Source organism: Panthera tigris, chromosome F2, assembly GCF_018350195.1.
Source record: "Panthera tigris isolate Pti1 chromosome F2, P.tigris_Pti1_mat1.1, whole genome shotgun sequence".
In the NCBI taxonomy this organism is placed as follows: Eukaryota; Metazoa; Chordata; class Mammalia; order Carnivora; family Felidae; genus Panthera; species Panthera tigris.
In genome coordinates this window covers 65,774,588-65,791,071 of record NC_056676.1, presented here as the reverse complement: position 1 = coordinate 65,791,071, position 16,484 = coordinate 65,774,588, and the positions used below count along the sequence as shown (strand labels likewise).

General features: G+C 38.2%; 1 protein-coding gene across 4 annotated transcripts in view; it reads right to left on the bottom strand.

The window, feature by feature from the left end:
• TBC1D31 (TBC1 domain family member 31) overlaps positions 1 to 16,484 on the bottom strand; it is an 80,667-nt gene that overhangs the window by 24,163 nt on the left and 40,020 nt on the right. For 3 of the 4 annotated variants that reach the window (XM_042973688.1, XM_042973690.1, XM_007076819.3), the window contains 9 exons: positions 15,815 to 15,991; positions 12,479 to 12,558; positions 12,254 to 12,400; positions 9,977 to 10,110; positions 4,318 to 4,451; positions 3,798 to 3,977; positions 2,564 to 2,796; positions 1,735 to 1,887; positions 304 to 439 (listed from right to left, as the gene is read on the bottom strand). In XM_042973688.1, coding sequence (XP_042829622.1) covers positions 304 to 439; positions 1,735 to 1,887; positions 2,564 to 2,796; positions 3,798 to 3,977; positions 4,318 to 4,451; positions 9,977 to 10,110; positions 12,254 to 12,400; positions 12,479 to 12,558; positions 15,815 to 15,991 — 1,374 coding nt within the window. Of the gene's footprint in view, positions 1 to 303; positions 440 to 1,734; positions 1,888 to 2,563; positions 2,797 to 3,797; positions 3,978 to 4,317; positions 4,452 to 9,976; positions 10,111 to 12,253; positions 12,401 to 12,478; positions 12,559 to 15,814; positions 15,992 to 16,484 lie in introns of those variants that run through there. The other variant, XM_042973691.1, reaches the window with a different exon arrangement.

The window sequence follows — 16,484 nt, the reverse complement described above, 5'->3', positions numbered from 1 at the left end:
ATATTAAAAAAGAGTACTTCCCCTACTTCAGTTAGTGGTTAACTGATTCTTCTATTTTTAGAGAAATAGTCATCAAGGACACCAGTCAAATTGACTAATTTTCTTGACATTTCTGAAAACTTAAAACTATTAATGAAAGAGATCAGGAAAAGCTGAGGGGAAAAGTAAATAAAATCAAAGGGTCTATTTAGTATTCATTGTGGATGAATAACCTGGCAATAACCTTTAACTTGAAGGTGGTCATGACATTTGAGTGAGAGTGAATGGAGATCATGTGTGGGTACTAAGAGAAGAATCATGAACCTTTCTCTCGATTTCATCGTTCAGTCTTCTTAGTTCCATTTCATGCTGATCTTGCTGAAGCTTCAGAAAGCGCCTTCTTGTAGCATCTTGTAAGTGCATTTCCTTCGCTCTCAGCTCTCTTTTCACAGAAGCTAGTCTTAAACACAAAATACGTCAAGAGGAAAGCATGAAAACATTTCCCAATGTGGATTTAAATGGAAAAATGCTACGTTTTGCAACAACGAAAGGCCTGCCCCCCATTCTGGCCCACATCCCCAGCGTAGCTGCTGTTGTACCACACACAGCTCCAGGAGTAATACACACACACACACACACACACACACACACACACACACACACACAGAACAAACGACGCCCATGTCTGCATTTGTGAAAATGACAAGCGGTCCAAACACAACTGGCTATTCTTTTCATATTTAAAAGTTCCTAACAGGTCTACTCAGATCATCTCAATATAATCGATATCCTTTATCTGAAGGAAGAATGCCAAAAAACGCTCCAGTGTTACCAAAGATTATGTATGCTTATTCTTTCAGAATTTTAGGAGCACGTTACTGCTCAGTTCAGTCATTCTTTTTAACCCACACGTGAAATCGGTTTCATGAAGTCCCAATCAAAAGTAAAAATAAGTAAACAGTTACAGAAGTGAGTTTCCCCACAATTTGGCATAGTCTTAATGCTCATCCCATAATCTTAGTTTAAACATTTTGTTTTATGAATATACTTTTGAATAAGCATTTAATACATCTTCCTCTGGCCTCCAACGCATGAAATGCATAATGAGATAATCCTTTTATGTTCCAATTTTCTTTTTTTTTTTTTTTTTAATTTTTTTTTTTTTTAACGTTTATTTATTTTTGAGACAGAGAGAGACAGAGCATGAACAGGGGAGGGGCAGAGAGAGAGGGAGACACAGAATCTGAAACAGGCTCCAGGCTCTGAGCTATCAGCACAGAGCCCGACGCGGGGCTTGAACTCACGGACCGCGAGATCATGACCTGAGCCGAAGTCAGCCACTTAACCGACTGAGCCACCCAGGCGCCCCTATGTTCCAATTTTCAAGTCACACAGATATGTTTAAAACATAATTTTCAAAATTATACTCCCCTAAAGGTGATTTATCCAGCGCTGTATTACAAAGCATTTCTGCCTACAGTACAATGGTGTTTCTCATAATGTCCTCCAAGGAACATTAGATCTTGTATTACGTCTGAAAAATCAGTGCAAAGTTATCTTCAATGTAGTTTTGGAATTACATTTCACTATATGCCAATTTTTTGAAATGTGGTATATGCAGGTATCTTTTTACTAACTTGAATATTTGCTTAATGGGCATGCCATGGCTGGGTAATGTTGTATATAGAAACAAGAAAGTAAAAATCATCCAACTGACTCCCATGTCCAGAGTTTTGCGAAATGATCGACACACACCTCTGTCTCTGCTGTACCATCTTCTCCTCCTCCTGTAAGAGCATTTCTCTCCTTGTCTCCTCAGCTTTACGAAGTAGTTCTTGTTTTTGGTACCAAGCTTCATCTTCAACTCTTTGCTGGTCTACTTCAGCTTGCATATCTTCAACCATCTGCCTTAAATAGATAATATTATTATTATATCAAGATGCAAACAAGACCCCAATATGCATGTGTGGTTATGAAAGGGTAAATTACTATTTCCCTTTGAGACCTTGAATTACTGCCTTTCACTTTTACAAATGAAATTTTAGCTCATTAAAGTAGTAGAAAACATGGAAAAGGGGGCGCCTGGGTGGCTCGACTGGCTGATTGTCTGACTCTTGATTTCGGCTCAGGTCATGATCTCACAGTTTGTGAGTTCGAGCCTCACATCAGGCTCCACGCTGACAGAGCAGAGCCTGCTTGGGATTCTCTCTTCCTCTCTCCCTGCCCTTCCCCTACTCTCTCTTGCATGCATACACGCTCTCTCTCTCTCAAAATAAATAAACTTAAAAAAAAAAAAAAGCATTGAAAAGGACGCCCTACACAAGTCTCACAAAAAAATGCAAAGAAAACGGAGTAACTTAAAATCCAAGAACAACTAAAACACAAAATGTATACCAGATCAAAATGTCATTATTTTACTTCTATATGCAAGAATTAAATATCTTTAAAGATATTTCTAGCCTTCAAACTCTGATTTTACACAAATACTTAATAATTTACATGTGTTTCTTACAAAAAATTTTCTTGTCTGTATTTTTAACAGATTTTGCTTCTATCACACAAAGAACAACTGTTCTATGATTACCTCTCCCTTAAGAAGTCCAACTCATCATTCCTTATTCGTTCTCGCTCCTGTGTCTGATAGTCCACAATAAACTTTGGATACTGGTTAAATACTGGATATTGCCCTTTCGTCAACGCCACAAAAGCATCAAGCTTGCCGTTCGGATGAATATCGGTAGGAGTGGTATCCATGAGATGATAAACTTCTCTAATCACAACACTTATATCCAGGTTATTCCGATGATGAAAAAAATACTGTAAGAAAATTTTGTGTTTAAGTTGAGATTTACCTAACAAAGCCATTATGACGTAGAATTAAAACAAGAGTTTAAAAAGTAAATGTGAATTTATCTTTAGGAGGATTTCTTCCTTCCTCCCTTCCTACTGCCTTTCTTTCTTTTTTGGCAAATTCGCTGAAGCTTTTCTTATCCTAAGTTTTAAAATGAAGATCCAATTTCATATTTTCAAAGTCAAATAAAATTTCAAAACCAAACATTTGAAATAATACTTTGAAAATCTGAACTCAAACCAAAGGCTTCCTTTGTATCAGAAGAAGAATGCTTCACCCAACAATGGAATAAACTTTTCTGCTTGCATTCTTTTCCCTTCAAAATCCAAAATAAATAAAACTGAAGATAAATTAGCTTGATTCATTAAACACATCTGAACTGTTTCCACATTAACTTGTTCTGCTGGCAGGTCCGAACTCTAACATACATACATGGATGTATCCTGCAAACATTAAGTAAAAATAAAGTTTGACGGGAACCACAAAATAAGTAACAAACAAACCCAATTCATCCCGTCTACCGAAAAAACCTCCCCCTTTAAAAACCTCCTCTAATGCTGTCAAGCAACTTTCCGGCCAAGTCTCAGAATTCTCCTAGTTACCACTTTGTATGTGTGTGTAATAAGCATGCAGATTGTCACGGACCAGATGGATCGCTGATAAAACCACGCACAGAATTAACAACGACCCAACTGTTAAACATCCTTTCCGTAGGCAACAAGCACTAAATTCCAGTGTTACCAAGTTTGTTTTCTAAAGGGATGATTTTAAGACAGTTAGTCTGCTGTAACTGTCTGTTGAATTATCTACCAACTACGTCAGGGTGAGGATGTGATATAACTTGCTCTCCACTGTTTACCACGTTCCACGGGCGCCGGACGTGCAACAGGTACTCAATAAGCGAATGGAGTTTTCAACTGAAATACATGAAAGTTGAGAACTGCTGCTTGAGAACAAGGATATTTACCTCAAAATCATCTCTGAGACTGCAGTTGAGCAGAGGAGCCCTGGAACATGTGTTGTAAGCCACGACAGTCATCAGGAGGAATGAAGGATGGTTGGAAAAGATATTATCAAATAATTTTAGCCACTCCTCTCTTGTTAGTACTTCTGAAAAAACGGTTTCAAGAAGAGGCCATGCATACAGCTACAATCAATAAGGAAAAATTGATCAGTCTTCTACAGAAAAGCCGTAAGTCATTCACTGCTAATACTCTCTTACATTTGATGTAGCTATTAAAATCGTTATATCAAAAACAATTATGAAAAGAACTACCTCACTATGGACCCTTCTTTATAGATTTTTAGGAGAGCAGTTTAATGGAGAAAAAGAATGGAATACTTTTTATTCCATTCTTTATTCCAAAATATAAGAGGTGACCGGTCTTTTATTATATACGTTCAAGAAAATACTGCTATATTTATACCAGAACCAATGTGAGCTTCCAAAATAAGTCATGTTATTCTAAAAACCTTTTACTTCTTACCTGGGAAGTTATATCATGATCTATGAAATGCTGCAGTAGTTCTTTGTCGTGAAATGCCAGAACATTTTCTATCATACTGAGAATATTGATAGGAGGATTAGGAAAATATTCAAACCAGTGTTGACACCAATTGACTATGAAGAAAAAAATGGGAAATTTATCTTTACCATTCTGTATTATCAGAGGACTTTGTAATTCTTAAATGTATCCACTCTTTATGTCCTTAATATGCCCATTAATAAAGAAAACATGACAACTCTTTAAATTCTAGAATAATCGATTTTAAAGTTCCATCATGTTAGCTTAGTATTTTAGGTCTATAGAACTGGCCAATTTCTCCAAATGAGAGCGGTCAATGACAAAGTGTCCATTAAAACAAACAAAACTTCCCAAAGTATTCCTGATCCTCACCACACGGCACTCTGCTTCCTGCTTCTCCTGGTTAACAAAATGACCCTTCTAAAAAAGGTTCCTTTTTAAGTCTTCATTAAATGTGATGAATGTTAAGTGCCAATCTCCTGAAATCTACTCAAATTCATACCTAATCAAAATTAGAAAAGTTCACGGGAAATGTTAAAAATTACATTCTTATGCATCAGTAGCAATACATTAAAAAAATGGGCATGTATCAAATCCCTATTCTTGAAATGTTATATGAGAATAAACACGTCTCCATTACTAGGACAAGAATGACTGTTCCACAGCCATGGTAACAAGTAACCACCAGAATTGTTTTCACTTTTATATTTTAATTAAAAAAATTTTTTTTTAATGTTTATTTTTGAGAGAGAGAGAGAGAGAGAGAGAGAGACAGAGAGAGAGAGTCAGGGAGCAGCAGAGAAAGAGAGGGAGACACACAAACTGAAGTAGGTTTCAGTCTCTGAGCTGTCAGCACAGTGCTTGACACAGGGCTCGAACCCACAAACTGTGAGATCATGACCTGAGCTGAAGTCGGAGGCTTAACCGACTGAGCCACCCAGGCGCACCACAGCCCCCAGCATTGTTTTTAAATCTATGTCATCAATGACAACCTATTCAGTTGACCTACCTTTGAAAACCAAACAGTGACAGCGGTATCCTCTGAAAGTCAGCCAGTGGAAAGCATTCTGCTAAAGATGCTTCTAAAGCTGACTTTAGGGGCGCCTGGGTGGCTCAGTCGGTTGAGCAGCCGACTTCGGCTCAGGTCATGATCTCGCGGTCCGTGAGTTCAAGCCCTGCGTTGGGCTCTGTGCTGACAGCTCAGAGCCTGGAGCCTGCTTCTGATTCTGTGTCTCCCTCTCTCTGACCCTCCCCTGTTCATGCTCTGTCTCTCCCTCTCTCAAAAATAAATAAAATGTTAAAAAAAAAAAAAAAAAACTAACATAAAGCTGACTTTAACTCACCAAGTAACCACTGCAACCCCCAAAACATTCTTCTCAAAAACCCTGGTAAGATCAGTACGTTTCACTCAATGAAGTGTAAATAACCACCACAGTGCTCCTTAATTATTAAATTCAGATTTTTTTACTTTAAACATTGAGTTGTGATTTCATCCTATGATGATAAGATCTCCTTCTTTCTCATATTAGCAAAAGAAGGCTTCGATCAGCAGAATTTTGGATACATATGGTTTATAAAGGGCTCACTAATGCCAGAAGTCAATTATTTATTAGAAAGTAAATTTGAGTTAATAATTAAGGCATTAATAAACTCTTGCAAAGACTAAACTTTAAAAGACATTATTTCAACTTCTTTAACTGCTGCTTTTAAGTTAACTTTAAAAGAAAAATCCAGTTCAGGGGCGCCTGGGTGGCTTAGTAGGTTAAGCGTCCAACTCTGGATTTTGGCTCAGGTCACGATCCCACAATTTGTGGGCTCAAACCCCGTGCTGTTAGTGTAGAGCCTGCTTGGGGTTCTTTCTCCCTCTCTCCTCCTCCCCTGCTCATGAGCTCTCTCTCCCTCATAAATAAATTAAAAAAAAAAAGAAAAAAATGCAGTTCAGCAACATGTACTAAGTACCTACCATGTCTCAGACACTGCTAGTGCTAGGAATTTTCACACACACACACACACACACACACACACACACACACACACAGCCCTGATTCCTGTATCTAAATCTTCATCAACAGAACAGTGTTCTCATTTAGGCACGAGGGAAACCCTGCTTTACACAGAAACTGTTTGCCTTCTCTTCTTTCATTCTGCTCGGTGTCACCACAACAGAGTGTGCGTAGAGGACCCAGTGACAGAACGGGGAGCAGGATAAAGAGAAATACCTGCGTGGAGATCCCTGACCAAACCACAATAACTTCCTCTTGGTCATAAAAGACCATAAAGAGTGCCTACAGAAGACTCTTATAAACATTCCAAATTCGACATCAAAGTGACCGTGTTCCATCAAACTTTCCCCTAGGTCCCAAGTAGACTGTGAACCTAAAAAGCCAGAACAACTGCATATTGCAAGCAGTGCTAACATTTAGTTGGAGCTCAGTAAATGTTTACTTGCAATAAAGTTAGAGACCCTTGATGAAAACTCACAGCTACTCATGCTGATCATGATGGATCTTCTAGATTTAGATTTCAGGTTTAGAAGAGAAAATCAATTTCCCTAGCACACAATCATACTCCAGGGATGTAACAAGATTTTACTGGAAATTAGTTTTGCACGCTTACCTAGATATAATAAGCTTTTCTTATGGTAAAACATAATGTGCCACTTTAACCATTTTTAAGTGCACGATTCAGTGCCATCAATTATATTCACAGTGCTGTGTAACCATCACTATTTGCAAAATCCTTTTCCAAAAAGAAACTGTACCCATTCAGCACTAACATCGTATTTCCACCTCCCACAGCCCCTGGTAAGCTGTAATCTACTTTCTACGTCTATAAATTTTCCTATTTGAGATATTTCATATAAATTTGTCCTTTTATGCCTAGCTTATTTCACTAAGCATAATGCTTTCAAGGTTCATCCATGTTGTACAATGTATCAGAATTTCATTCCTTTAGATGATGGAATAATATTCCATTGACTATATATATAGATATAGTTTATCCATTCACCTGTTAACAACAATGATGTTAACATAATGAGGATGGTGATGGTGACACTCAGGCTGTTTCTATCTTTTGGCTGTTTGGAATAATGCTGCCATGAACATTCACATCCAAGTATCTGCTTGGGGCTCTGTTTCCAGTGCTTTTGGGTATATCCCAATTGTTGGGTTATATGGTAATTTTATGTTTAACTTTCTGAAGAACTGCCAATTTTCCACAGTGAACGTACATTTTACATTTCCAGCAGTGTACGAAGGTTCCAATTTTTCTCCATTCTCGCCAACACTTGTGCTTTTTTCTGTTTTTTAATTATAGCCATCCTAGTAGGTATAAAGTGGTATCCTGGTGTGTGGTTTTATGACTAATGATCCAGAGGATCCTTTCATGTACTCGTTAGCCATTTGTGTATCTTCTAAGGAGAAATGTTTAATCAAGTCCTTTGCCCATATAAAAATTGGATTGTCTTTTTGTTGTTGAGTTGCTTCTTTTCCTTTTAAAACTCTAAGTGTTATTGCCAGAGTAAACTAGTAAAACCGTTCTGAGGAATCAGTTGGAATACTCGTATTTTATGACCTAATAATACCAATTGTAGGAATCTGACCAAGAGAAAATACTGTAAATATTTATACGTGAAGATCATTATAACACACACTGCTTCTTTAGGTAAAAATGAAAAATAACCTAAATGTTCAACAACAGATCAAACTAGTACACTCACATTAGAGAATATTATAATCATGTGGGAAAAAAAAGAATATTATAGTCACTAAAATATTTATAAAGTTTATAAAAAGAAATATACATATTAAATAAAATAGTATAATTATAAAAATATAAAAATTAAAAACCTGCTTTTAAGTATGGAAAAATTATCAGAAAAACTAAAAGTCTAGCAGTTGGCACTAAACTATGATATACCTGTATAATGAAATATTACATTATGCAGGGAATAAACTATGTTTTTCAAGAATATTTAATGATTTGGGGGAAATGCTCTTACAAGAAATTCATCAAGGGGTGCCTGGGTGGCTCATCATTTGAGCTCCAGCTCTTGATTTCAGCTCAGGTCATGATCTCATGGTTTGTGAGATTGAGCCCTGCTTTTGGCTGTGCTGACAGGGTAGAGCCTGCTTGGGATTCTCTCTCTCTCTCTCTCTCTCTCTCTCTCTCTGTGCCTCTTCCCTGCTTGTACTCTGTCTCTCTCAAAAATAAATTAAAAACTTAAAAAAATTCATCAGTGTATGGGGGTGCCTGCCTGGGTGGCTCAGTCAGTTAAGCGTCCGGCTTTGGCCCAGGTCACGATCTTGTGGTCTGTGAGTTCGAGCCCTGCGTCGGGCTCTGTGCTGACAGCTCAGGGCCTGGAGCCTGCTTTGGATTCTGTGTCTCCCTCTCTCTCTCTGCCCCTCCCTCTCCTGCTCATGCTCTGTCTCTCAAAAATAAATAAAACATTAAAAAGAAATTCATCAATGTATTATCAAAGATTATAAATGGGGAGGAGGAACACTGGTGAATTTTCTTTTGTATATTTTCCTATATTTTCTCCAATGATCAGGAAAAAGTTATCAAATCAAATGCAATGTAATTAAATGAACAAAAAAACATAAAGTATACTAAAATATTCACAATATATATGCTTGAATCATTTTATTTCTACTCTTCAGAATTTTACTGTTATAGTTAAGTGCTTATCTCCTTTGTACAAGAAAACCTTTTTAAATAATTTAAAATACAAATGAAACTGGTTATTTTTGTTAAACCAATGTAAATTGGATCTGGTTTATCAACTGTTTAGCTGACCCAATTATATTAAGATGAAGAAAGGATTCAGTTTTCAGTGTAGACGAGCTGGTAACACAATGGTTGGGAGCACAGGCTAGAGTCTGACTGCCTGGGTTCACATCCCTGTTCTGCTACTAACCTACCCTGGGGAACTTAAGCTATCTGTGCCTCAGTTTCCTCAACTATAAGAAGGATATAATAACACCCACCTCATAGGACTGTTGCAAGATTTAAAGAAGTTAATAAAGGCAAAATAATAAGAATGCTACCTGTTAAAGAGAAAGTTCTCAATAAATGCGCAGTACGAATAATGAGAATGAGGATAGCAGCCAGAACTTGCCACATTAGGCACTGTGTGCTAAATGCTTTACGTTCTCACTAAAATCCTATGAATAATAACTGACTTTCAGTAAGTGAAGCATCTGCTTCCTTCTGACCACCAAAATCCGGCCTATAACGTTATCTTCTAAAATGCAACTATCCTGAGTCCCCTCAGTGGCTCAAACAGATGAGCATCTGACTCTTGATTTTGGCTCAGGTCATGAACCCAGGGTCATAAGATTGAGGCCTGCGTCAGGCTCCACACTGACTGTGGAGCCTGCTTGGGATTCTCTCTTTCCTTCTGTCCCCCTGCTCCTCCCTGCCAATAAAAAATAAAATGTAACTATCCAACTTCTCTTGTAAATTAAAAAAAAAAAGTTTATGTATAAATGTCCCAACTGTCCATTTTGTGCTCTGTTTGCTTCCCACTAGAATTATTGAATGTTGCAAAGTTGCAAAGACAGCAGAAAAATACACAGGGATCCACTCTTGGTTTCATTATTACACACTTACTTACTTATGAGAGTAGCAACAACTTCAAAACAGATGAGTTGGTTGTTCTGGAATAATTTTACAAACGGAAATGCCAAGAGTGGAAGATACGGTGTGTCGCTAAAGATGGCAGACCAGTGAGCTAATGCGGAGAGCGTTCTGTGGATCAGACAAGGAAATGCACACCAGGAAGCAGTTTACTACTAAAATTTATCTATGTAATATATCAACATGATAAAAAACTGGATACAGGGGCGCCTGGGTGGCTCAGTCGGTTGAGCATCCGACTTCAGCCCAGGTCATGATCTCGCGGTCCGTGAGTTCGAGCCCCGCGTCGGGCTCTGTGCTGACAGCTCAGAGCCTGGAGCCTGCTTCGGATTCTGTGTCTCCCTCTCTCTGACCCTCCCCCGTTCATGCTCTGTCTCTCTCTGTCTCAAAAATAAAATAAACGTTAAAAAAAAATTAAAAAAAAAAATTGGATGCAGAAGGGATATTTGGCGAAAATTCTCCCTCCTACTTTTATCATGTAGCTTACCTCCCCAGAACCACTGTTAAAAGTATAGTGATTTTACTTGACAAAAAGTATAGTGATTTTACTTTACTTTACAAAAAAATATTGTGATTTTAAAAATCACAAACGTAAACGTTGTTTTGCACCTTGCATTTTTTGCTTAAATAGTATCTTGGAAATAGTTCATTATCAGTATATGTGGAGCTTTGATACACAAGACAGTTGTGTATAAATATACCCTAATTTCTTTAACGTGGCCTTACTGGGCATTTGTTTCTAATCCTTTATAACCAATGCCATGCTTACTGTGGTATTTACATCATTCTTAATGTGGGAATATAGATTTGGATAAATTCCTAGAAATGGAATTGCTGAGTCAAAGGACATGTGCATTAATTTCAATAGCCAGTGCCAAATTCTTCTCTGCAAAAATAGTGTCTGTTCACGTTCTCATTAGCAGAGTTAAGGGGATGCCCATTCTCTCACTCTAGCCAACATGTTTTATTATCAACCTACTTTTTATACCTTTAGTCTAGATGCAAAATGGTATTTCAATATGGTTGTATATATATATATACATATATATATATACACACATTTACACATTTTTTCCAATGCAATTTTATTTTTGTTAAAAAAATTTTTTTTGTAATGTTTATTTATTATTGAGAGACAGAGAGAGACAGAGCATGAGCATGGGAGGGGCACAGAGAGGGGGAGACGTGGAATCTGAAGCAGGCTCCAGGCTCTGAGCTGTTAGGCTTGAACTCACAAACCACGAGATCATGACCTGAGCCAAAGTCAGATATTTAACCCACTGAGCCACCCAGGCACCCCTCCAATGTAATTTTGATTAGCATTTATTATAAGGGAGGTACAGCATCCTTACATGTTTAAGAACCATATCCCCAGCTATGAACTATACATTCAATCCTTTTTGGTTTTTATTGGTTGGTCCTTTCCATGTTCATTTACACGAATACATCATATAGAAATTAGCCTTTTATTTATCTGATGTTTTGTATATATACGTACTTTCTCGGGTTCATGTATGTCTCTGGGGAATTTTTTTACATGTAGAGATTGCTGTTCATATCAAGCTCTTCTAGATATGTCATGCTCAAAAAAGGCCTGCCTTACTCTAGGACTGCAATTCTCCCATATTTACTTCTGATACTTTTAAGGTTTGTCTGTCTGTCTTTTTTTTTTTTTTAAACCTTTCGTTTTGAAATAGTTTCAGGTTTACGAAAAGTTGCAAAAACAGTAGAGCGTTCCTGTATATCTTACTCAAATTCTTCTCATGTTAACATCTTGCATAAACACAGTAGTTATCAACACTTAGGATTTAACATTGGTACTATGCTAGTAACTAAATCAGACTCATTCAGATTTTATCATTGTTCCCATTTTCCTGTGTGCTGGGTTTTCACCTCGCCAGTCTAGGATATAACACCGCATTCATTCGCTAAGTCACCATAGGTTCTTCCAGTGCGGGAGCTCCCCAGTCTCTTATTTTTTGGACACTGACATTTTTGAGGAATACCAGTTATTTTATAGATTGGCCCTCGACGTTTTCTCATGATTTGGACGGACGTTATAAATGTTTGGCAAGAATATCAAGAAAGTTATGGGCAACATACTGATGTGTGTTACTACTGGTGACTTTAAATTTGACTACTTGGCTAAGGTGGTACCTGCTGAGTTTCTCTACTATAAAATTATTATCTTCCCATTCGTAATTAATAAATACCTCGAGGAAGATTCCATACTGCTGCAATATACTGAGCATACCTCTGTAATACTCTGAGTAGTTTCCTACTTTTGATGGGGTATTTCTTCTGAAGGTTGAGAAATGCCACGTGAACACCTTTATCCACCAGGCTACTAAATGCAGTATGATTTTCAGGCAGTTGTAGCAGGGAGCGCCAAATGAACATTCTGAAATAAAAATAGAATTTTAACCAAGAGAAGTTTGGGGGGTGCAACTGATTTCACATAAAAGAATATAAATTTTACCTGTATTTCGTTGGATATTCACCATAGCCTTTTAATAAGATTTGTAAACGCTTTTTGTTTAATCCATCTGACACCTCATTCTTAAAGACAAAAAATAATGTCGATAAATGACGTAATCACAAAACTGAAAAGGTAACACAGCCCACAGTGGCTTTCCAACTTCAGAACACAACACACAGTAAAAAAAATTTTTTTTTTACATCTGAGACTTTCTATTCTCTCTCTCTCCAGTGTGCATACCGTGTGCAGATAAAGTTCCTGACATATTCTAGGTCCAATTCTGACAAACTTTTCTGTAAATGGTCAGTCGATTTCTTCCCTCTCCCTCTTTTTTTCCATCTTCTTGCCTTTTTTTTTTTTTTAATGGAAATCTGAAGGTCTTTTTTAAAGTTTATTTATTTTGAAACAGAGTGTGAGCAGGGGAGAGGCAGAGAGAGAGAGAGAGAGAGAGAGAGAGAGAGAGAGTATCCCAAGGAGGCTCCACACTGTCAGCATAAAGTCTGACACACGGCTCGATCCCACGAACCATGAAATTATGACCTGAGCTGAAATCAAGAGTCAGACGCTCAATTGACTGAGCCATCCAGGTGCCCCTCCCCGCCTTACTTTTAAGTCAATTTTTATCTTGATGGAAAAATACTTCATAAATTTTTGGATTATAAAGCCAGTTTCACAGATTACTTCATTTGATACCAACAACTCAATGAAACGGATGGGATGCTGTTTTCTTTTCTTTGAGAAAATGGGAAGGTCAGAGCTCAGTGCCACGAACCTGTGAGTTCAGGTCACTAACTTGCTGAATAAGTCTCAGCTAAAGACTCAAAGCCAGACTTTCTGACTTAGTTCAATGCCAATGTGAGAGGGGTGAAGGGAAAACCCAAGATGATAGCGAATGAAGATCCCCATTTGAGAGCCATGCACCAGACGCTGAGGGCAACTGGGCAAGACTGGAGCAGTGTGATCTGTGAAACAGATATATTCATTTTTGTCATCTGCAGGACACCTGCTGCCACTGCAACCTCTTTTTAAACAAAGATAAAATGCCCGGGTGAGTTTGGCCTGAGTTTGATCTGTTCTCATCTGGACCATCTATGGGTAAAGATCCCACTTCCCCTTCTAGGTCCTGACACTGATCGTTGAAGAGATGCATCTCACCGTGCACAAGGGCTCTCCTTCGCCCTACTCTTAGCGCTGGCTGAGGGTTGCTCAGAAGCAGACTGCTCCCTGATGTATTTCTGTGGGATTTCCAAATTTCACTAATACTAGAGCTCTGCCAGACGCCCTGACTGTGATGTCTCTTTTATTTCCCAGAAGTCAACTGGGATCATGGCCACAGTTTTCCCAGAAAAGGCTCCTGTAAATTCTCAGGAAAGCTGTAGTCAGACCATGTCTCAGAGCTAACATTCAGCTTATTCTTTCATTAGAGCATCAACTAATAGGAACAACATTGTCCAATCTTTACACAGCTAGATTTGTGCCTGCTACTTAGCATTTTAAAACTAAACCCTGGGGCACCTGGGTGGTTCAGTCGGTTAAGTGTCCAACTGTGGCTTAGATCATGATCTCACAGTTCGCAGGTTTGAGCTCTGCATCGGGCTCAGTGCTGACAGCTCAGAGCCAGGAGCCTGCTTCGGATTCTGTGTCTCCCTCTCTCTGCCCCTTCCCTGCTCATGCTCTGTCTCTCTCTCTCTCTCTCAAAAATAAATCAACATTAAAAAAAAATTTTTAAGTAAAAAAAATAATAAATAAACCCTAAACAATATTTTGTTTAGGGTTACAGGTAGAGATGATAAAACTATAAAGATAATCAAGGACATAATTAGCACAAAAGAGAGGACAATAGTTACATCTCTGGGACAGGGAGAGAGATGTGGGTGGGGATACGCACACAGGAGCTTCAAAGCCATGGGTAACACGCTCTTAATGAGGATCTGGGTATGCCCAGAAAAGTGTTAACATGTCAGGTCTGAGAATGCTACCCTTAGAAAGGCATACTTTCAAGGTTTGGCCTTGTCTAGTGCCTAGAAACCTGGATTTCGAGAAAGTTCCCACTATCCCCAAAACCAGTAAGAGCGGCTCACTGTGCCTGAATTGTTTGTATGCTGTGATGTATGCTGAATACCTAATTTCCATGTAGACTCTGGGATTTTGACATGTACTAAACAGAGAATGCCTACATAGCCAGCTTCCACTAAAAGCTCCAGGCACTGGCTCTCTAATGAATTTCCCTGTAGACAACACGTTATATTTTTTACACGAGTTTCACAATTTTTAAATGCTCAGAGAAAAAAAGGGGTTATTAAAATTAATGTGAAAAATGTCAAGTGCTGGTGAGACCATGGAGCACTGGAGTTCTCAAATACTAGAGCTCTTGGTGGGAATACACATGGTTTCAATCAACTTCTTGGGAAAACTGACAACTTACTACAGATGAATAAGCGCATTGCTAATAAGCCAGTAATTCCATTGCTAGGTTTATATCCGGCATAAATGTGTCCTATGTTCACAGAGATGTAGTAGAATGTACTAGAATAGTGGCAGCCCTATTTCTAATAGCACAAAAAATTAGAAAACTACCCGAATGCTTACTGACTACAGAATGGATAAAATATGGTTTATTCACATGATGGAATTTTGCACAGCTACAAGTGAATGATTTACAACTACATGGATTTCTCAAACATAAATCGAACTTAATGTTGAATGAAGGAAGCCAGACGCAAAAGAGTACAAACTGAATGACCTGATTTATGTAAGTACAAAAAGGGCAGAACTGACCTATGGTGTTACAAGTCAGAAGAGTAGTGATCCTTGGGGTAAGGGGGACAAAGGTCTGGAGGGGAGAAGAAGGGGGTCTTCTGGGGGTGCTGGTAATAGTCTATTTTAAAAAAATGTTTTTTAAATGTTTATTTACTTTTGAGAGAGAGAGAGAGAGAGAGAGAGAGAGAGACAGAGCACGAGCAGGGGAGGGGCAGAGAGAGAGGGAGACACAGAATCCGAAGCAGGCTCCAGGCTCTGAGCTGTCAGCACAGAGTGCGATGCAGGGCTTCAACTCGTGAACCACAAGATCATGACCGGAACTGAAGTCGGATGCTTGGCTGACTGAGCCACCCAGGCGCCCCTGTATTGTTTGACTTTTTTAAAAACCATAAACATGTACTAACTGTATACTTAAAAGTTTAGAAAGCACATTATAATTTCAGTTATTCAGTTCTTCTCTTCATATCTTTCTTAAACACTTCTAAGAGAGGGAAGAGTGATGATGGCCTAAGTATCATAAATCTTGTCCCCAGCAGAGTCATGACAAACAAAAACATAATTATGATATATTCTTACCTCTTTATTTTCAAAATTACCAGTCAGGTCTTGTTTTAATATTCTGGCTTGTATTTTGTTTTCCCTTGATTTTGCTGGCCGCTGAACTCTTCCTGATGTGACTTTCATCTTAAGGCCACCAGAATTCAGTTTACTCTTAGGCAAATCTTCAATCACTTTCACTAAGGGAGGAGGTGGCTAAAAGGGGGAAAAAATAAAATCCAGTGGCTATCCTTGGAAAACAGACCTGTTCACATAGGATTTCCAAGACATGTTTTGAACAGTTGCATAATGTGCCTTAACATACATCCTTATTTTTCAAGCAAAAGTGTAAATAAAATATTCAAGAAATGCTTCCTGGTTGTCAAATCCAATTTCTGCGAAATTCCTTAGAAGAACACAATAAAGATACACAATTAATAGCAACAATAAATAGAATTTAATTATCCCTTGAAAACTGGCCTTAAATCATAGTATATCAGTCCATTCTTTGCATGATAAAGTTAGTAGTTTGGTGATAACTTGTAGCAGAGAAGCCACAGTTAGACACAGGGCCCTCTAGAATGCTGAGAGAAGCACCCTAATATTCTTCGGGCTCAAGTGAACTTTCTCTGAAGGAGCTGTCAAATGACTTCCCTCTGGAAGCCTGGGACACCTGCCTCTTTGTCCTTGGTTACATTTTTTAATCTGC